The sequence below is a fragment of the Lynx canadensis genome, chromosome D2 (genome assembly GCF_007474595.2).
Source record: "Lynx canadensis isolate LIC74 chromosome D2, mLynCan4.pri.v2, whole genome shotgun sequence".
NCBI classification, from domain to species: domain Eukaryota; kingdom Metazoa; phylum Chordata; class Mammalia; order Carnivora; family Felidae; genus Lynx; species Lynx canadensis.
Window position 1 is genome coordinate 1,866,357 of NC_044313.2, and position 22,074 is coordinate 1,888,430.

Sequence of the window (22,074 nt, forward strand, 5' to 3'; positions counted from 1 at the left end):
CTCTCTCTGCCCCTCCCCCCATTGAACTCTGTCTCTCTGTCTCTCTCTCTCTTTCTCTCTCAAAAATAAATAGACATTAAAAACAATTTAGAGGTGCCTGGGTGGCTCAGTCAGTTGAGCGTCTGATGTCGGCTCAGGTCGTGATCTCGCAGTTTGCGGGTTCAAGCCCCGCGTGGGGCTCTGTGCTGGCAGCTCAGAGCCTGGAACCTGCTTTGGATTCTGTGTCTCCCTCTCTCTGTCCCTTCCCCACTCACTGTCTGTCTCTTTCTCTCTCAAAAATAAATAAACATCAAAAAAATTTTTTAAAGATAGGGGTCCAGGTTCATTTCTCCAGTTATTCCAGCACCGCTTACTAAAGAGACCGTCTTTTCTCCACTGAGTGTTCTTGGCTCCCTTGTGAAATGTTAGTCGACCATTTATGTTTGGGTTTGTTTCTGGGCTCTTGGTTCTGTTCCATTGGCCGATTTGTCTGCTTTTATGCCGGTACCATACTGTTTTTGTGAGTAGAGCTTCATAGTATAGCTTGAAATCAGGAAGCGACGTATTATTCCTGACAACAAAATCACGCGATAATATAAACGTCCCCACACTTTCATCTACAAAACGCTCTTGCGTTTAGCCTCTGCTTCTTTGAGAACATCAGCAGTTGCTTTGCCATTTATTGCTAAGAGGTCATCCTCATTGTAAAGAACAGGTTGAGTTTATTAGACACATTCGCCAGGCAACACGTCCCCGAGGCCATGGAACTTGGTGCTGAGTTACACCGGCAGGTCTGTCTCTGAGCAGCGCAAATAGGTGGTTAAACACCTCTGGTGAGAGCATCTCAACGTATAGATCCCGAGGGAGAGAAGCCACACTTAATAAGAAACATTTGCAGAGGCCTCCGCGGTGTGTCGACTTCCACAAAAGTCGACTACCTCATTAAAGTGATACATGCACCCAAAAATACACTGTTTTGACCCTGAACATCTGTCCTAGAACAATATATGCAGAAATGAACTTTTTTGGCAAACCGTCGTTTATGTCATGTTTATTTACAGGAGGCAATGTCTGTTAGGACGGGGGATAGTAGTGAATACGGCAAATTGGAGTGTCAGGCCTAGTACCTGGAAGACAAGACCCCGATTACTAATTGGACGTGGGTGAGCCATTTGATGGTAGGGGAAGTGTTCATTTTGTAAAGCTCGCAACAAAGCTGTGCTTGCGTTGTGACGGTGGCCGGACCGCGTGGCCAGGAAGCTGCTGATTCCTGCAAAACAGAAGACCAGCGGTGCTCAGCTGGGGAGGCCGCGGGGACATTTTGATACGCTTGTTCACTCCATCTTATAAAGTTTCTATAATGGGCTTTTATTATCAGGTAAGATCATATATTCAGGACAGTGGTTTTTTCGGTTTTTTTTCTGTAACTCCATACATGGCAATGAGGACATACCACGACACCCTTGTCAGAACGGCCAAGATCCAGAAGAACACGGACAGCAAAGGCCCGCGAGCATGAGCAGCGATAGGAGCTCTCGTTCGCTGCTGCTGGAGATGCAAAATGGTGCAGCCACTTTGAGAGACCGTCTGGCGGTTTCTTACAGAGCTACATGTTGTCCTACCGCACGGTCCAGCGGGCGCACTCCTTGGTATTTGCCCAAATAGAGAACTCGCATTCTCACACATGTTTATAGCTGTTTTATTCATAATTGTGAACACTTGGAAGCCACCAAGATGTCCTTCAGCAGGTGATGGATAAGTAACCTGTGGTCCTTCCAAACAGTGGAATGTGGTCCAGTGATAAGAGGAAAGGAGCTATCTTGGCCATGAAAAGACAGACGTCAAAGATACGTCGATACGTGGACAAAGCCAGTCTAAAAAGGCTACATAACGTGTGGTTCCAAATATAAGACATTCTGGAAAAGGCAAAAGTACACAGACAGTAAGATGATCTGTGGTCTTGAGGGGTGGGGTGGGAGGAGGGATGAGTAGGCAGAGCCCAGGATTTTAGGGCAGTGAGACCCTTCTGTGCGACAGGGTGGAGGTGAGCACATGACGTTATGACTCGCACTTGTGCAGCACAAACAGTGAACCTGCTCTAAACCAGGGGCTTTCCTTCACAACAGTGTATCAGTGTTGGCTCCTCAGTGGCAGCAGCTAGCAGAAGACGGGGTGATAGGGAAGCTGGGTGCAGTGGGATATGTGTGAACTCCCCGTACTTGCTGCTCAAGTTTTCCATAAACTTGAAACTACTCTATAAAAAATTAAATTTGTAAAACTTGTATATGCCCGTCAAAGGGAATGTGAAAAATACGGAAAGACAGAAACGAAGACAGACTCAGGAGGGTCTGGCAGAGGGCAGCCAGAACCCAGCTTGCCCTCTTCTGTCTGTTGCCAACGAAGCAGCCGGGACGATGCATTAAAATGGAAGTCAGAGCATGCCCCCCACTCCGCATCATACCCTCCCGTCATTGACGCTCCGACCCCCACACCCCACCCCCACTCACATTTTCTCATCTCTCTCTGCCCCTCCGCTGCACCTCCCTGATCACCTTGTGGCTTCTGGAACACAACGGCTAGGCGCCTGCCTCGGGGCCTTCGCACATCCTCGCCGCTCCCTGGCCTGCTTGTCCCCTCTTGCCTCCTGCAGGCTGTCACCTATGGGTTCCCGTCCCAGGGCAGACCTTCCTGACAACGCCGTGTGAAGATGAAACCCACCTACCAATTCCCAATCCTTTCTCCCTGCTTTACTTTTCGGCATTGTGCCCATCAACCTGTAACACAAAGCAAATAAACAAGGAAAGCGTATTCCGTGTATCCTCCCTACCTGGGAGGTGTGGTCCCTGAGGGCAGGTCTTCTATCTGTTTGGTTCACTGCTCCGTCCCTAAGAGCTAGAATATGCTTGGCATCTAGTCAACCAAATATAGATTTGTTGACTGAATGGTGTAGAAATAGAAATGATTTTGTAATTTGCTTTATTTACTGAGCATGTTGTGGGTCGTCCCCTGTGGCACTGAGTGTTTCTCCTTGTGTGATTCTACTGGCCGTTCAGTGTCTCACTGAGTGGATGCACCGTTGTTTATACAACCACCTGCCCTTTGCTGGTATTTCTAATTTCTCAGTACGAACCTTTATCTGAAGACGTTGGACATGTGGGCGGGTTATAGGAAGGGAAACATTAGATCAAAAGTTGTGATCTGTATTAACATTTTAAAAACATGTTTCCAAACTGCTTTCCAGAACTGGAACCATCAATGTAAGCTGGTAGCTGCAGAATATTTCTTAGAAACCACAATTATTTTAGGGACTAAAAGACTTTACAGAAACAAAACAGATGAGCATAGGGGAAGGGAAGTAAAAATGACATAAAAACAGGGAGGGGGGGGCGCCTGGGTGGTGCAGTCGGTTAAGCGTCCGACTTCAGCCAGGTCGCGATCTCGCGGTCCGTGAGTTTGAGCCCCGCGTCGGGCTCTGGGCTGATGGCTCGGAGCCTGGAGCCTGTTTCCGATTCTGTGTCTCCCTCTCTCTCTGCCCCTCCCCCGTTCATGCTCTGTCTCTCTCTGTCCCAAAAATAAATAAACGTTAAAAAAAAAAAAAAAAAACAGGGAGGGGGACAGAACAAAGAGACTCTTAAATACAGAGAACAAACAGGGTTGCTGGAGGGTGGTGGGTGGGGGGATGGGCTACGTGGGGGAAGGGGCATCAGGGAGGACACTTGTTGTGAGGAGCACTGGGTGTTGTGTGTAGGGGAGGAATCACTGGAATCTCCTCCTGAAACCATTATTGCACTAGACGCTAACTAACTTGGATGTAAATGTAAAAATAAAAATAAATAAATAAATGATAAATAAAACTTCACAGGAAAGGCACAGACAGAAGCAAACTGTCACAGTTTTCCAGTTACGTCAGGACAGACAACAGACGGCCTGAATTCCAGGTTTGGGGCCCGACCCCTCACGAGGAGCCATCCAGGCTGACGGGGGTATCGAGTTTCTCCGCCGCAGAGGCTGGGCAGGTGGCAGCCTCGGGGAGCAGCTGAGCCTCCCCACGCCGACCCACAGCTGTGTCCCGCTCCGGGCCCGCCGCCCGCCTTCCCGTGCCCCTCCCGGGCCCTCTCGCGGCTCCGAGTCACTGTGACCTTGTCGCCAGGAGCCCCGGTTGTGTGTGCCACGCGCTTGCACCGCAGCAAAGCCGCTTCTCTCCAGGGCACGCACGTCCCCTGGTGACTGGGCTTTGTGCCTCTGAATGTCGCACGGCAGCGTGCGTGTGCTCTGTGCCCAGTCGACGTTGTGACAGGTCGGGAACCATCCCGTGTGTTTCTGGGGTATCGGCTTCCGAGAACGGGGTGTGGCCTGCTCGTGTTCTCCGGGCGCTCGAGTGTGGCCCGATGAGGCGGTGCCTCTCTCTGGCGGCCACCGGGCACCCCCGGGCTGACCTCCCTGTCCCTCTTCTGCAGGTGGTGGTCCCGACAGCCTCAAGCCCGTCGGCAGCAGCCCCGCCATTGCCATCGCCGCCGCCGCCGTGCTGTCTGTGGAGCCCGAGGGACTTGGGGGCCCGTCCCCCCCCAGCACGCAGCCCTGCCACTTCCTGACGTTGGCCCCCATCAAAATACCCCTGCGGACCGCCCCCTTCTCCGGTAAGCACAGAGCACGGGCGCTCGGCGCCTGGAGCCGGTCCAGAGCTCACGGTGTGGGGAGCCGGCAGGAGCCGCCTGCCTCCGGCCGCAGAGCCCTGGACTCCCGTGCCCGCGGCCCCCCAGGCAGGGACAGTCGGTAGCGGTCGTACGGGTGCTGCTCGTCGTCAGATTGCACAGGTGGACCCTGGTTCCTTCGAAGAAGCTCTTGCTAGGCCAAGCGGGGCTTTTTCTGCCGTAAAGCCTAGCTCGAAGTCTCCGTCTGGACAGACGAGGCTTCCCTTTACCAAGGGTCTCTGGGGAGTACCGTAGTGACTCACAGCGTCAGGATCCCCGGAGGTTTTCAGTTTTGGTGCACGGGGCTCAGGAGGAAGCGAAGACGGCACGCCGGAAACTAGCTAAGCGCCTGAGTCTGTGACACACAGAGACGCGCAGTGCTGGCCGCGCCCTCCCCTGGGCCTGCCGGCTGGGCTCGTTCTGAGCACAGGGGTGGGGGGCTTGGGCGGTCCCCGCGGCGCAGGGCTGACCACGAGGCGTGCGTGGCCGTGAAGGGTCTTGGGTTCCTTAACCGCGGCTGCGCACCTATTCCGGAAGGTCTTCGAGGCGGATGTGGGGCTGGTAGGCACTCCACCGTCCCCGGTGGAACCCAGGTGCGTGTTGAGGGGCTCGGGAGGGAGACGGAGGGCTCCGGGTCCTGGGCCGGCTGCAGCTCCGTTGTCCGTGTGTGGTCACAGCTGTAGGTGTGTCTGTTAACGGTGACCAGCGGGCCGTGTGTCCAAGCCACCCGTGGACGCGGACTCAGGTCCTTCCCTTAAATGTGGCAAGAACAACATTGATTCAGAAGGACTTTTAGGAAGGATTCAATCTTGAGAGCTGGTACTACTACTCCAGTGTTGGGTCCGCATGCGATAAGACCTGGGTAAAAATGGTGGGGCGCACGGGTGGCTCAGTCGGTTGAGCGTCTGACTCTTGATTTCGGCTCAGGTCATGATCTCACGGTTCATGGGTTTGAGCCCTATGTCAGGCTCTGAGCTGACAGTGTGGAGCCTGCTTGGGATTCTCTCTCTCTCTCTCTCTCTCTCTCTCTCTCTCTCTGTCTCTCTCTCTCTCTCTGTCTCTCTGTCTCTGCCCCTCCTCTGCTTCTGCTCTCTCTCTCTCTTAAAAAAAATTTAAAAAATATTCTATGTGTTCTAATATTAATCCTCTGCTAGAATTCTAATTTAGCATTAATATCATCAATTGCTAGGTTATTGCTAATAGGAAGCATCACTAGATTGTGAGACACACACACACACGCATCCAAGTTCATGGTAGAAACAGGAAAACCTAGTTTCGTTCTTTTCCCGTTTTGGTTTGCTGACATTGGTTTTGATAAGTCTAATGTCGTCTTTTTACTAGACCTTTGGAGCCCGTATTTCCCTACCGGCTTGATAAATTAGTTGGTCGGTGGGACATTGTACTCTCAAGAACAAAATCTTATTTTAGGCTGTTAGTGAACACGCATTGAGGGTGTGATGGGGAAAATAAATAAAACACATAAATAATCTCTTGTGTGGAACATAATTTACAGTTGTGTCAAGATTTCAGTTAAAATCCATCAGTCCATTGGCATTCATTAAGGATGACTTCGTATTTTCTGAGAAAATTAATCTCAGAACCAAGACCCACGTGCCCCTGGGTGGCTTCACTTTCCATGCCTCCTATGATTTATAAAGTGACATAATAATTAGGTGTCTTTCTGTGTTTGCATTTTATAAGGCCCCGTAATCAAATTTGCCGTAACGCGTATTCAGTCAGGAGACCAGCGGCGACATTGTCTTGTACGTAACTGCCAACATGTGCCGTCGGAAAGCGGGAGGGAGGGGCGGCACTCCAGAGATGGCTTCTCAAACGGCCCGTGGCATTGATCCCAAAACCTCACGCTGACGCAGAGGGGCCGGCGAAGGGGGGGGGGGAATGAAATACAGTCAGGGGCTGGTCCGGACGCATGACGCCCAGCTCTGTGCACCGCTGGGCGACTGCGGAGCTCTGTGCACCTCCCTGGAGCCAGTGTGGGCGTGGGCCTCCCTGGGCGCCCCGGAAAGCAGGGTGCTGGCGAGACAACACCACCTAGCAGTGTTGAGCTGGCGGCGTCCCCTTGACGTCAGTGAGTGACACTGGCCATAGCTGGGGTGAAGCCTTTCCAGAATTTCCCTGAACGCTTTCTGGGAAACGTAGCTTAGAGGCACCTGAGCGGTTCGTCCCTCAGAACTCGTCTTAACCACAGTCAGGAACTCCGTACGGTGAGGTTCAGTGAGGTTGAAGGACGTTCTTGGTGCAGGCTCAGGCAGCCAGCTGGGACATTCCCAACACCCCTGACACAGGTGACGGGGTGGGGGGCACGGGGACAGGGGGAGGAGGAGGAGGTGTCCCGTCAGGGCTGGGTGGGGCGGGCGGAGACAGAGCAGCAACCCCAGCAAGGCAGATTTCACAGACGAAGACGATGCACCTGTGTGTGAAGCGTGCTCCATATTGAAGCTGATTTCGTAAAAGCGTGGGAATTTTCCTTCATCTGCAGATGAATAACCTTGTTTTTATTCACAGCATTCCCATCCGGTAAATGAGCTAGACTACTTTAGTTATGCTCTTGGCTCGGTCGTGAAAGCCAGAGAGCCTTAGGGGCCCTACAGGGGTTAGCTTTCTGTTCTCACCTGGAGGTAGGTATGGGGTTTGACAGATTTTGGTCACTGTAAGTCGGGGGGGGGGGTGCTCCTGGGTCTGGGGGCAGAGGCCAGGGACACTCCCCACCCCACAGCCCCCGGGGCAGCCCCATCATACGGAAGTATCCGGCCCAAGGTGGTAGTGCTTCTGCTGGGAAACCCTGGATTATATTCTAGAACCGCACTTGACGAAGCGTGAAAACCTGCACTGGCGTGTGACTAGGCTCCCCTGGGAGAGTCAGGGACCTAGTAACTGAAGGAGCCTGAAGGAAACAGGCTGGTGGCTGGAAAGACGATCAGCCGGAAGAGCCGCACTTGGTTAAGTGCCTTTTACGTGGTTTAACGTTTCGAGGGAGACACCGTATTTGAAAAGCCCCACGCGCTGTTCCTCCCCAGTCACAAACGGCTGTTTCCTTCCAGACTGCTGCCTGCTCGCGCGGCTCAGTGGGTCCTGGCCGTGGCTCTTCGCAGGGCCCGCGCACTCCTGGGAATCCCCCGGGCCGTGCGCTGGCGTCTGTCACTCGTCTGTCCCCCCTCCCTGGCCTGTAAGTCCCCCTCTCCTGGCCCCACCTGCGTCTGCTGAACCCGTGGCTCTGGGCACCGCATCCTTTGGCGGCTTCCCGACGTGGGCGACCATCCTGCAGACCGCACGTGGGCACCTTGAATACCCACAGTTCCTGTCAGCCATGCGATCGGCTGCTTCTCACACGGGTGCTCCCAAGTCACGGGTGACTCACGGGGCGGGGAAGGCGGCCTGGAGACACGACTGTCCCGTCCCCGATGCTGGCAGCGCGGGGCCCCTGGATGAGGGCGTGTGGCAGCTGGAGGGCCAGCAGAGGCGGGCGTCCTCGGTCGCCTCTCTGTGGGCTTGCAGCTGAATGCAGCCTCCCTCCATTCATACTGGCCTTTATGTGTTAGAGCGTAGGGGAAAGATGTACCTTGTGTTCCATTTATGGAGACCCTGGGGTTTCTGGGGAGGATGAGGCACCCCCCCCCCAACCTGCCTGGAGCCTCTGTCCTCCGGCCACGTGGGGCCACGGTGCAGCCGGGCTCTACTGGTGTCCCTATTTGAGGAAATAAATGAACTGATTCTTTTTTTTTTTTTTTTTTACGAATGACGGTAGTTATTTTTAAACCTTTGCCACCATTTTGCAAGCATTCGAGTGAGAAAGGTAAAATATGAGTGATAGTTACGGTCGCTAGCCGAGCGGATGACGATCGAACACAACGATTAAAAAGCACCATCTGCCTTGCAGACCATTTACCACCTGTTCTTTTGCTTCCAGAACTATTTAGTGGTTTAAATTTCACATTTTGTCCTGCCACGCAGCAGCTGGGAAGTGACTGTTCTTTCTTCTATCAGAAACGCTCCGCCCGAGCTCTGCGACAAGCCAGGAAAAGCCGCCACGCCACCTTTCATGGGGCCGTGGCTCCCCTCGTTAGCGGCGTGTGCAGATGCTAAAATAGGTTCGTGACAATGACCTGGCGACTGGGGAGGAAGCCTTTTCTTGTTTCATCCAGGCATCGTTTCCTCCTTCACTGTAATCAAAAACGTCATGACACCTATCAACATTTTAGAGACTTTCAGGGACAGAAATACCGTCACGACGAAATTGCTTACACCCCAAAGTGCCTGGGACTCATTGGCTTCTGTGAGAAAGACGTACGTGTTTGTGATACAGGGATCGAGATGCTTTTAGCAGAAAAGGTATTGGATTTGAACAAACAAAAAGGCTTTGTGTGTAGTATGCTATCCACGGTGAACTCAGGTCAAGGGTTCCAGCTACAAATGGCCAAGTTGGCAACATGAGCTTTGCACACATAAAGTGCAGATTTTCCTGAAAGGACATCCCACGGCGGGGGCCTGGGGTCTGGAGGACCTGGTTGCTGTGGCCACAAACTGTAGCACGGGCACGTCGCCTTTGCGTCGGTTCCCTCCTGGGCCTTCCCACTGTATCTGGGAGAATGGCACCGTTGAAGCAGCATCCGTGGCCAGTGGCCATCGGAGGCAGGGGGACGGCACCTGCTCGAGGGCTCGGGAAGGGACTTAGAACCCTGAGGTGCCCTAGAGAGGGAGGCGGCTGGTTCAGGGACCCACCCGCAAGGGTCTCTGGGCTAAGCTGCCTCGGCCTTAACTCTCAAACAGCGACCTCCCGAGCGCGTGTGCTCTGGAGAAGGTCCTCCCCTGGCCTGTTTTCGCCCCGGGGCTGGTCCCCTCCTGCCACCACCCTGAGAAATGCCTGACTCTTCAGCTCCGTTAGCTCTAGTTCACTCTCGGTTTGAAAGGAAAAATTGGCGCTCCGTCGCACACACAAAAGCACGTGTGTGTTTATGCCACGCAGAAAGAATGCCGACACAGTAGCACCCACAAATACCTCCCTCTGAGCCTGAGAACGTAGATGTTTCCATACCCCTGTGCCCAGAGCCTCGACTCCTGACCGCCCCGGGGCGAGTACTCTGGACTGTGTGCCAGTCGTTGCTTTCACGTTTTTAGAAACGTGCTTCCTGTGTATGTGTTATCTCTAAACGTGTGTCGTGTAATTTAGGCTTTTTTGAATCTTACGTAAATATCATAATTCACGCGTTCTTCTGTGATTGCCTTTTTTGCTCAAAATGACGGTTTTGTTGTTGTTTGTTTGTTTCAGTCATACCAGGATGCATGTGCTTGTAATGCAATAGCGTCCCTTAGGTAAAGCCTTCCGTCGTTTGTGGGAATCCGTGTAACGCGTCCGGTGTCCTGGTGCTGGTGGGCGTCTAGGCTGTTTTCTGAAATGCCAAGCACAGTGGCCTTCTCCCGCTTTCTGGAAGCACTTTCCTCCCCTGCTGGTGTTCCTAGGGGGCGGGGCGCTGTGCACAGGGCTCTGCAGGGTGCCAGACAGCCTCTCTGGCGTCCCAAACCCTCTCGGGGATAGTAACTCACTCAGCCTTGTCTCCAGGGCCCGTTTCTCCCTTGACCTCAGCGTTGACGGATCTGCTTTCCTACTGGGCACCTGCACTTTCTGATGGATGTCTCAAACTGCTTTTTCCTATAAAGGAAGTATTGATTCCCGACCCACGGGCCTGCTCATAAAACAAAACCGAACTCAAGAATGTGTTCCTCCTGCTGGGTTCTGGTTAAGCCTGCTTCTTCCAGGGGACCCGCCAGTCTGCCCGATTGAAGGGCGCCCTTGGCTCCTCCCTTTGCCTGACCCCTCACGTCCAGCCCATCCGCCGCTGCCCCTGCTGAAGCCCGCGCCCAAGTCCACCTTCTGCATTTGGGCCAGCGCCACCTTCAGACTGTGGCTGCTTCACACAGTCTCTGCTCCCAACGCGCCCTTTGGTATAAGCTGTTTTCCACGCGGGAGCCTCAGGTGGCTTCTCAGAAATATGTGCCAGATCAAGCCTCCCCTGCCTGAGACTCCCAGGAGGGTTGTCTCCAGGAGCTTGGAGCAAACTCCAGACGGCTGTCCGGAGTCTCTGGAACCCACCCTTTGTGATCCTGGCCTGTGCTTTGGCTGCCACTTGTGCCAGTCTCCATTTTCCCGCCCTGCCTCAGGGCCTTTGCACTGGCCACTCCCTCTGCCTTCAGTGTCTTCTACACATGGCTGGTTGTTCCTCTGTCATTCAGGCCTCAGGTCTGAGACCCCCGGTACCCCATTCTGCAGTGCTTGTAGCATTTCTCATCATCCAGAATTATCTGTAATGTCTGTTTCTGGCTTGTTTTCTCTCCACCCTCCAACCCTGAGTGTCGGATCCAGAAGGGCGGGGGCTTTGCGTGAATTATTCACTGTGAGTCTAGAACCAAGGCCAGTGCTCAGGGCGGAGCTGTCTCCGTCTTTGCTGCACGCGGTACACCCAGTAACAGCGTGTTGTTCCGGAGAGGTGACAGTCCGCTCTGACGGGGTTCACCCCGTGCCCCACCCCGCCCGGCCCAGGCCTCACCCGCAGGGTCGTGACACGGGGAGACTTCTCCACGCCGCAGGCTTTCTCAGCACCGTTTGGGCCAGAGAAGTGCTCCTGACATCGCTCATCAGCTCAGCATTAGTGGTGAAGGACTTCAAAGCAGAGGCCGTGCCTCAGTCGCTACATTCTTGTCAGATCTGAGTTTCCTGAAACCCCAGACTTTCACCCCGAAAAGGCTCCTGGACCCCACGCAACCCATCCTGATCCTTGTAGCCGGGAGGCCGCGTGGGGGGCTGGTGAAGGCCGCCTCACCTACGTCCCGGTGCTGGGAAGGGCAGGGCAGCAAGCTCCCAGCCCGTCCCAGAGCCGTCAGTCCCTCCTTCCCGGCAGACACGTTCACACTCCGCGATCCATCGACCCATTTTATGCTAAAAGTCGGTGACCAGGACTCCGGCGGTGGGGCTGTCAACCGGATCCAGCCCTGTGGCCGGCCCTGTCTGCACGGGGGCCTTCACCGGGAGGCTGTGGCCAGCCCAGGCAGAGGACGGTGGCCAGGCCACACTCACACACAGCGGTGTACGTGGTACAGACCCTCTGGTGGGCCTGGTGATCTTCCAAGGGTTCTGTCTTGACAGGGGACCCTGGAGGGACTGTGGGAAAAATGGGCTGGTCTGAGCCAGAGGAGTGAGACGACAGCCACGTGTCGGCTGTTGCTTTAATGGAAAACCTCCTCCAAGGAGGCCTGGTGGCTGTGGCCACAAGCCAGCGTGTTGTCTTCGTGTCGGGTTCCTTCCAGGGCCTTCCATCGCATCTGGGAGAGTGGCACCGTGGAAGTAGCATCCGTGGCCGTGGCCAGTGGCCACCCGAGGCAGGGGGCGGTGCCCGCTCGAGGGCTCGGGAAGGGGCATCGTGCCCTGACGTGCCCTCGGAGGCGGCCGGTCCAGGGACCCACCCACAAGGGTCTCTGGGCTGAGCTGCTTTGGTCTCGACTCTCAGACCCACTTGGTGAGGAAATAATACCAGGGCTACACAGACACTCTGCATGAAATGTATGGGCACCAAGTATAATTATTTCAGGGATTTGGAAAGTCCCAGGAGAACAGCATTGAGGAGGGTGAGACGAAACGTCTCACTCTTATGACTTTCATTGTAAGTCACATTTGTGACCACATAGTATCTGCACGTTCCCTGATTAAACCCTGAGAGTAGCCGTTCCAGCAGCCGGATTTCTGGCAGCCTGAGCCATCTGGAACACAGTAGAAACTGAGGCGAAAGGAAGGAGGAAGGAAGTCCTCCGAGTGTGGGAAAACAGCTGTCGCAAGGTGTGTGCCTTCTCCTGGCCTGGGAGGCAGCCTGGCAGAGCTTGGGTGGGATCTGGAGAGAGCAGAGGGGTGGTGGAGACCCGGGCTGGCCTGAGTGGGACTGCGGTCACGAGAGCGGCAGAGGGAGGAAGGGCTGGGTCATCCTGGGGAGGGGGGCAGGAAGGGCAGGTGTGGGGAGGGTGGGATAGAAGAGTCAAGGTTTGCCGTAAGTGTGGACAGGCTGACCCACGGCATTGGACTTGGGGGCCAGGGCACAGGCTGTCTGTGTAGACGCTGGGAGAGCCCTGTGGCAGTAAAGACGCTGTCCGTGTTGTGCTGGGATCCGCGGCCCTGAGGGATGTGCGATAATGGTGAGCGGGGCTCTGGGACGTGCCCCTGATGACTGTCAGCCCACTGACGAACTGGAGAACTCTGGCCGGTCCTCCACCCTCCGCGGCAGGAGTAGCTGGGATGTGGTCCTCACGCTGTCCCCCAGCGCAGGGCCAGGCTCGTGTTGACCCCCAGTGCAGGGCTGGGTTCACGCTGACCCCCAGAGCAGGGCCGGGCTCACGCTGTCCCCCAGCACAGGGCCGGGCTCACGCTGACCCCCAGAGCAGGGCCGGGCTCACGCTGTCCCCCAGCACAGGGCGGGCGGTCTGCAGGCTCAGCATGGTCCTAGGTCCTGAGAGAAGTGTGCTCCTGGGAAACTGCTAAGCCAGGAAGGACGCGTGCTGTCGAGACACCCCGTCGGTACTTGAAGTTCTATAAAGGCCGGCGATGGGGAGTGTGAGCTACTTACCCCCAGGAAGTCGGCCAGTGGCCTTGCAGTCTCCCTCTCGGCGGGGGTCCTATCACCGAGCGATCGTGAGCGAGCCCTGCTTCGATTTCCTCCCTCCTCCCAAAGCAGTGGGAGGACAAGCAGTGCTCGGACTGGGTCATGACCGACCCAAGACCCCGTTCCCTGCCCAGTGTGGTCTCCCTGGTTCCCGGTTCCCAGGATTCGGCCGTCGGCCGTCCTGCCATTCGCGGGTGCGCCCACGGCGGCCAGCCACCCGCTGTGTGCTGAGCGTTCCTGGGGGGCCAGCGTGACGGTTTAAAGGTTCTTGTGGGCACGTACCCGCCGCACAAACAGCCTGTCAGGAAGTGCCGGACCGCAGCCTCCTCCCCCGGTGCGGTCCCTCCCGACCCCAGTGGATTGTCGCTGCACCGAACATCCGGCCGGGCGCTGCGGGCTTTGCAGCAGACCCATCCAGAGGGAGTAACGCGCTAGTCGACGTTGTCACCCAGTGAACTAGTTGATCGGGGACCCCCGTGGGCCATCGGTCACGAGATTGACACACAGAAGGCGGTGGCTCTCCCCGAGGCCATGTGGGCCGGCAGGGTGCCCCGGGGAGCAAAGTGCAGCTTGGTGCTCAATCCTTAGCCCATCTCGCCTGAACCCAGAGGGGAGACAGAGGGGGAAGAGAGCAGACTGACACCCTGAGCCGTGCACCGCGCTCTGCCGGGACCCTATCTGCTGAGACCGTCACTCTAGCTGCTGGGGGCTCACCCCTCCCCTCCGGCGGACGCCCACGGGCGGGACCCTCGTCCTTTCCCTGATGTCTGTCACTCCAGCTGGCGGCGGGGAAGGGCTGGCAGCCATGTGGGTCCCAGGCCCTCCTGACACCGTGTCCCCCCCGTGCAGTGGGGCCCATCTAGGGACGGGCTGCAGGACCACCTTTGTGGCAACGGGGGACCCTCGGAGAAGAGCAGGCACGCAGGGTTAGAACCGCAGCCTGACGTCTAAGTGCTGTGCTTCCCACCTGCTTTTCTGTGGCCTTTCCTCTCCCTCCATCCACACCCCAGCCCATTTCTGGAAGTCCAGGGAGTGCCGACCTCGTCCGCGGCACCTGCCGTGAGCCCTGTCTGCTGCCAGACCGTTTCCGGGCCCCGCACTCTTATCCTGTGCCTGCCTCTCCCGTCCCTTACCTGGTAGCGAATGGCTCACAAGTCCAGACGTGGGCTCCCCCGGTGCTGCCTGCACACCCGCTCGGGCTCAGACGGCTCATGTGCACACTCGCGGCAGCGGCTCGGCGTCTTTTCCAGGCAGGAGACTCGGCAGCCGGAGGAGACGCAGCGACTTCCACTGGTCAAGTTAGGCGGGATTGTTAAGATTATACCGCTTCATAAAATAGCCCCTTCCCTGCTTGTGCAACACGCACAGACCGTGGTCCTTTCCCATTATCCGTCCTGGGAATACAGTCTTGCCCCGAGAAGGAAAACAGCCCGGTCATTATGTTGCATTTCCCCCTAAAGGCGTCATCGACGTCTCCGGTCTGCTCAGATCCCTGAGCCCGTGGCACCCGCACGGCTTCACTCAGGGAACGTGCTCCTGATTCCTTCTCCAGCCACTCAGGGGTCTTCAGAAGCCATCTCGTTAGCTCTGTGCTGCGCAGAAATTGGCAGATCTCCTGTGCCATCCAACGTAAGAAAGAGTTCCAGGCACGGAGCCTGAGAAGGACCGTGTAACCCACTCTCGGGGACTGACCTTTGTACCGGCCGGGAAGCTGCCCGGCGTCACCATTTGCTACCTGTGGTGGGGAGGCCCTCCCCCCTCAAGGGGGTGAAGGGAGGGCGTGGGTGCAGAGCGGGGAGGAGCAGCCCCTCACCTTGTAGAAGAGGCTGACAAAGGGTCCGGACCGTCAGCCAGCCCTCTCCACGCAGCCCAGCCCCAGAGAGCTTTCTGCTCTCTTCCGCGGTCAGGTCAGCTGGTGGCGCCCACAGGACACACGCCAGGTCCCTCCCTGGTCTGCTGCACCTGGGCGGCCCCGCCGTCCCCTTGGGCAGGAGGGGGCTCCTGCCGTCCCGGCCCCTGGCCTGGGAGCCCTGCTCCTTCGTGCTGGATTGAAGACCTCCGGGTCCTTGCTCAGAAACATCTCCCACGGACAACTTCCGAAAGTCTGTCTTCCTTTATGAGTGAGGCCGATGTGCAGTTTTATTGAGTTTTCACACGTGAAATTAACCATCAGCCACTTTGCAGTGTGCGCCTCAGTGTCCTTTATGGGTCGCGTGCTGGGTCCCCAACACCGCCGTCTGGTTCCAGAACGTCTGCACCCCCGGAAACCCCTGAGCTCGTTATCAGCCCCTTCCACTGCTGCCCCGCCCGTCCCTGGGCGGCCTCTGAGCTGTGGTGATGGGTTCCATGCGATTGCAGTCAGCGTGTGACCCTTTGAGACCGGCTCGTCCTGGCCTCGGAGAGTAAGTAAGCGCTCTCTCTCTCTCTCTCTCTTTTTCGTTCTGGAAGAATTTATGTAGGATGGAAGTAATTGGTTTCTTTGTTTCTTTTTTTTTAATGTCTTTTATTTTTGAGAGAGACACAGAGACGGAGTGTAAGCGGGGAAGGGGCAGAGAGCAAGAGAGGGAGACACAGAATCCTAAGCAGCTCTAGGCTCTGAGCTGTCAGCACAGAGCCCAAAGTGGGGCTCGAACCCACAGACCGTGAGATCATGACCTGAGCCAAAGTGGGATGCTCAACCGACTGAGCCCCCAGATGCCCCTGGAATGGTTGGTTTCTTGAAGGGTGACAGAATTCTCCTACGAATCTATTCAATCCTCTGATTTTTCTTTATAGGAAGAGTTTTAAGTAATAATTTGGTATTTTTTTCTAACCACATGACTAAGTTTTCTTTGTTTTCTGGAGTCAGTTTTGGAATATGTTTCTTTCCTGGAATTTGATCATTTTTTCTAAACTTTTAAATTTACTGATATAAGTAAGGCATTCCCAGGCTTTCTGTCTCTCTCTCCCTCCCTCCCTCTCTCTCTCTCTCTCTCTCTCTCTCTTTCTCTTTCTCTCTCTCTCTCTCTCTCTCTCTCTCTCATGATTTTTAAATTTCTGTTGTGCCTGCATAGAATTCACTTTAATAAAACAGGCTTTGCTGTAGAATGACCAGCCTCGCCTTTCTGGGAGCCCCAGCCAGTCTGCTGTCTGCCTCCGGGGTGCACGTGCCTGTGGCCACCACCCGCTGTCCCCGGCTGAGCCTGTGAAGACAGGGACACTTTCTCCTTCACTTTCTCTCTCTCCTGCTTCACACAGACCCACCCAAAGTTTCCTCACACGATTTGGTGGGAGGATGGGGAGGAGAGAGAGGCAGGTTGTGTGCATGAGACTGTGGCGGTGGGGAGGGAATCGGGGGAGCAGAACAGCACACCCCTCCCTTGCTGGGATGTTGGAAGGACCAAGCAGATGTTGGAAGGACCTACAGGCCACCAGAGGCCTGTTATGAGCATTCAAAGGGGTGGAGCCCGGGCCCCTCAGAGACGGGGCGTGGGGAGTGGGGTCTCATCAGGACCTGGGAAAGTAGAAGAGATTCCAGGGCGCGAAATCCAGCCCCCCAGCAGGCCAAGTCCATGCCGAGTCCGTGACTGTGGGCTCATGCCACGAGGAGCCTCAGTGCCATGGTCCCTAAGCGCCAGGCCTGGTCCTGGTGGGCTGCGGGGTGCGGTCACTTCCCACTGCCCAGAGGAGCCGTGGAACGAAAAGATTGCCACCTCCTGTGGGCAAACTGGGCCGGGGTTAATGCTGGGGGCCGACAACTTGTGGGAATCCTCTCTGTCAGTAGTTATAAGGAGTATGTGGCACGTCACCGTGCGGTCCACGGACTCTCAAACCCTGGGTCAGAGGGGGGCTCTGAGGGCGTGTCCGTCTGTGTCTCCTGCACACAGCCCAGCGTTAGGGGCACGGGACTCAGCCCCCAGGGCGGCGGTGTGCAGGGCACGTCCCAATCACCCGGGCAGGGGTCCCTCACATTTCAATTCTCCCCCCGCCCCGCCAAGCTCCTTTTCCCCTTTCCCTTGGCCCAACCACTCCCAGCCCCGCCTCTGACTCCAGTTACAGCAAGAAATGTGCCCACAGGGTCAGAACAGTTTGTCCATCCCTTTATAGCTGTGACAGAGCCCTGGTGACAGTGGCCTCCGGTCTAGCTGCTGGAAAACCGAAGGCATCTCTTTGTGGCTGTTGTTGTCCTTTTCATTATATCCTTCATAGATTTCCCCAATTATTAAAGTGGTTAATGCTCACTTAGAACACTTAGAAAATAGTCAAGAAGCATAAATGAGAAAAAATTGCCCATAATCCCTTGGCCTCTGAGAACCGTTGACACATCTGTTTTCCATGCAGGCAGTACGGGACAAAGCGGGATTAGCCTGTGTGTGCAAAGGTGCACCCACTTCTCAGCACTCGCCGCTCCCCTCCACGTCCTCACGATCATGCTCGGTGCAGCCGCTGGAGGAAAGCCCGCGCAGCCGGCCGGGTCGGTGGCTTTAGCTGGACTGTCTCTAAGAGGGTCGTTCGGGGGCCACGCGGTCTCCACCGGCTTCCCGTCGGGCATGAGGCAGGATGTGTCCTCAGTGGACTCAGTGGGGCCCCTGCTCTGGTCCGCTCGCCCTCGTGGTTAGGCACATAGTAGAGCCGCTCTGCCCTGTCCTCTCCCGGAGGCTCTGCCGGCCCAGGAGCAGGTCTGGGTGCGGCGTTCACGTGGGCATTTGGGCAGGTGCACAGCCATCTTCGCGGGGCGAAGACCGGTGTCTGAGCCGTTCCGCAAGCGAGGGCAGAGTACCGCCTTCTGTCCCCTGGCGCTCATGTGCCGGGCACACAGCTGGTGTCCTGCGATGGTCTGGAAGGGCAAGAGGACGCGGCCTGTGCGGCCTTCTCTGAACCCACCCCCAGCGTGCACCAGCCCCGCAGCCACAGTGGCCAGCGTGCCCACGTGAAGCAGTGCTCTGCAGTTTCTGGTGGAGACATAGATGGTTTGGTAATTTATACGGGGGGACCAAAAGTTCCGTCTGAGGCTTTTCAAGGACTGAAATTCGAGGGGTGCCCGGGGGGCGTCGTTGAGCGTCCGAATCTTGAGTCCAGCTCAGGTCACGATCCATGGGTCATAGGATCGAGCCCTATGTCAGGCTCTGCACTGAGCACAGAGACTGCTTGGGGTTCTCTCTCTCTCCCTCTGCCCCACCCCTGCTCACACTTTCTGTCTCTAAAATCAAAATTAAAAGAGAACTGAAATTACAGTAGTACCCATGTTTCGTTGCTGGAAAGGACCCAGTGTGTGTGTGTGTGTGTGTGTGTGTGTGTGTGTGTGTGTGTGTGTGTGTTTCCCTTCCGTGGAAAGGACGATTCTTGTCCAGGAGCTCGCAGACACTAGACTGTAGCCAGCCAGGTGGAGGCCGCTGTCGGGGTCTCACAGGTTCAAGCACCGTGTGAGCAGGAGGCTCCGTTGGCCCCGTTTTCTTTAGAAGCTGGAAGTGGCACCTGCTGGGTCGGCAGGGACAGCCGGAGGAGGTGGTTCCTCAGCAGCACAGTGTAGACAAGAAATCTCCACTTTCTTGAATGAATTACCGTGCTCTGTTCCCCGCTCAATAAACCACCAGCCCCCCCCCCCCCCCCCCCCCCCCCCAGTTCTGGGCACCTGCTGTATTCCCAGCGCGAGGCTAGGCTCCACGTGTGCAGTCGTGAGCAAAGAGAGGAGACGTCTTCCCCCAGGAGGACGCTAAGTCGGGTGCCCTAAGTCAGGGGAGTTGCCTCGCAGACCGGGACCCGGCCCCTCTCGGCACCAGCCAGTCCCGCTGGGGGCCGGCCCAGAGCAGACGGTGCTCCCGGAAGCAGACTCTGGATACAGGTGCGGTGCGAGCACCGTAGGGGGAGGAGAGTATCAGGGTGCAGAGGCGTCTCCGTGGGGTATAATTCCTCTCGGCCGCGGGGGCCCCGGCTTGCTGGGGACTCGGGCGTCGGACGTTCCAGCGTCTTCTTCAGGGCGTTCCCCTCAAGGCTCCAAGGCGCTAGGCTCCCTTCCACTGCCTCTCCCCGGTGTTCTGGCGTCTTCAGTTTCATGGCATTCCTTCCAGGCCTGCACCTGGGCCGAGACCACCCTCAGCCTGACAGGCCCAGGGCCGAGAGAGACTTAGCGGGAGCAGGCAGCGGCCATCGGCCTGTGTGGGGGAGCTGCGCCCTCAGGGAATATGGTGGCACAGCAGGTGTGGCCGGTGGCCCAGGGGAATGTGTGTGCCCTGGGAACAAGGTAGGGCGGTGACATGAAGCTTGGATAAAGCCTGGTGTTTCTAGAGGTCATGATTAGTAAGGGTTCCAAGCTGGAGACACAGAGACCTTTCTGCCATCTTGGAACTATGACCTTTCTGGCCAGGGGCAGGGCCCGGGCCTGGGCGGCGCCTGAAATGGTGGTTTTTGTAAAAGGAATCCCCTTAGTTCGCAAGGAGTTGAGATGTTGGTGGGGGCCCTCCAACTCTAGACCATGCTTCAGGGCTCTCCCCAGGCTTCTTTTGTCCTCGGGACCACTGTTCTTGAACGAGTGGGCAGTGACACTGGCCCAGACGACACAGGGCCAGAGTGGACTTGTAGATGATGGCTACACAGAGAAATGGGGTGCAGGGTGGAGGGTGTTACAACTTCACAGCTGGCTCAGACCATGGAACCATCCGGCACATGATGGGTATTCGGTGAGAGTCCGTTGAATGACGGGGCAGCCTGTGGGCATAATCACCGTGGAGAGCAGGGCTAGGTACTAGCCCACGGCGGGTCAGGAACCAGGCTCGCCCCTGGCCCGAAGAGCTTACTGATGCTAAGGCTAACGGCACAAAAGGGACTCGGGGGTCCGAGTCTCAAGGGCTCTGCGAGCTTGGTCACAGCACTCCTCTCCCTGACATTGCTTTGCTCAGTGGTGAAGAGGGACGCCAGGGTAAGGGCAACCCTGAGGGGGCTCCCTGCCTCCAAGGGGCCACGAGTCCACAAAGCAGGGTCCATGCATCCAGGGCAGCAAGACGCAGGAGCCAGACGGCCTCCGAGGTCAGGGCGGACACGGCCATGGCCGCCAGGTGCAGCCCCTGTGAGTGTGTCCGCGACTTAACGTTCTTGCCCAGCCCTGTCAGTTCTTCGCAATAATTAACTGGTCCCGCGGAGTCGTCATTAAGTTACTTACGTGACTTTGGACAAACAGAGAGCTGTGACAATGACATGAATAACATGCTGGAGGCTTGGGTCAAGCAGGTGGTGGGGGTGGGCAGGGGCCCGACTTTGCGCCGACTGAGGGGTTCACTCAGCAGGCTGGTCGGCGGGATGCTTGTGCCGGAGACGGAGTCCAGAGTGGCGTCGGTGATCTTCCTGAGCGTCAGGAGCCTGTGGGAGCGCCATCCATCCATCAGGGCGCCTGGGCCGCGTGGACGTGGGAAGGCGGACCCCGGGACCCCGAATTCCTGTAGCATCAGCCTGCTTCCCTCTCGTCTTAAACAACATTCCTCCAGATATGTGGCCTATGCGTGCTGGTTTCAGCTTCTTTCTCTCTGATTTTATTTTATTTTTTATTTTTTTTTTAGTGTTTATTTACTTTTGAGAGAGAGAGAGCACAAGCGAGGGAGGCACAGAGAGAGAGAGAGAGGGAGACACAGAATCCTGAGCAGGCTCCAGGCTCCAGGCTGTCAGCACAGAGCCTGATGCGGGGCTTGAACTCAGGAACCATGAGATCATGACCTGAGCTGATGTCGGACTCTCAACTGACTGAGCCACCCAGGTGCCCCAACGCTGATTTTCTTTTGAACGTAATCCAAGCAGACATTGGTTCCACTGAAATTGCTTGTATTAGGTAGCCAAGACCCGGATTTTCCAAAATCTCAACGGTGTGGTGAATATTTAGTCCTACTGCTATTGGCTTGGTATCTACATTTGCAGAGTTCATCACTTTCTCCTTGAAATGGCTCTGCCAGCGTGCCCCCAGGCTGTCCCGCGTGCAGGGCTAATCCCACCTTCCTCCATACCTGGTGTTACTCCTGTCAACTGACCACCCTTAAATGCCAAGCTCCCCCAGCTGGGTCATCGTTTCCTACCTTCTAGACCCGTACTTGGCTTCTCCAACACAAGCACCCGCACTGGTGCAACTTCCAATAAAATTATCCAGCTTCGGGGCTAAATTAGCACGTCTGCATTGTTGCCCCAAATTTCTGTCCTGGGACGCTGGACCGTTCCCCACTTCCCGACTTGTGCATCCAAATGTCTACGTGACGTTCCCCCTTGCATACTTAATAACCACCTCGCACTGAACCGATCCCAGACGGGGCCCAAATGTCCTTGTAACGTTATCAGACAAGCTCACATTTTTCTTGTACTCATTCTTCTCAACGCGGCATCTGGGGGGAAAATGGAAAGAGTATCTATGGTATAAAACACGGAAGATAGGTTATGGGCAGTGGCTGAAGGGACAGGTGGCAGGAGGCTTACGGCGTCCTTGTGTTAGAGTTTCATGGCCGTTGAGGTTGTGCCCTCGCTCCTGGAGGGGATCTGGAGACTGTGGTAAGAAACCTGTGGTCTGACAGCGTGTGCACAAACCATCCCGTCTGCATTGATTCTGCGTATGTAACTGTCCCTTTCCATGCGCTGTAGAATTATCAAGTTTGTTAAAGATTCACTTACTTGTGAAAGTATACATACAAGATGAAGAACCCAGTGACTAAATGAGCAGAGGATCTGAGTAGACGTTTCTCTGAAGAAAAAGACACACGGATGGCCAATGAGCACATGAGAAGATGCTCAGTACC

The 22,074-nt window shown here is 56.1% G+C and overlaps 1 protein-coding gene across 1 annotated transcript in view; it reads left to right on the forward strand.

Moving 5' to 3' along the window:
- The window catches only part of TCERG1L (transcription elongation regulator 1 like), a 197,107-nt gene that overhangs the window by 35,990 nt on the left and 139,043 nt on the right, over positions 1-22,074 (forward strand). The window contains exon 4 of the mRNA XM_032595298.1: positions 4,437-4,616. Coding sequence (XP_032451189.1) covers positions 4,437-4,616 — 180 coding nt within the window. The remainder of the gene's footprint in view (positions 1-4,436; positions 4,617-22,074) is intronic.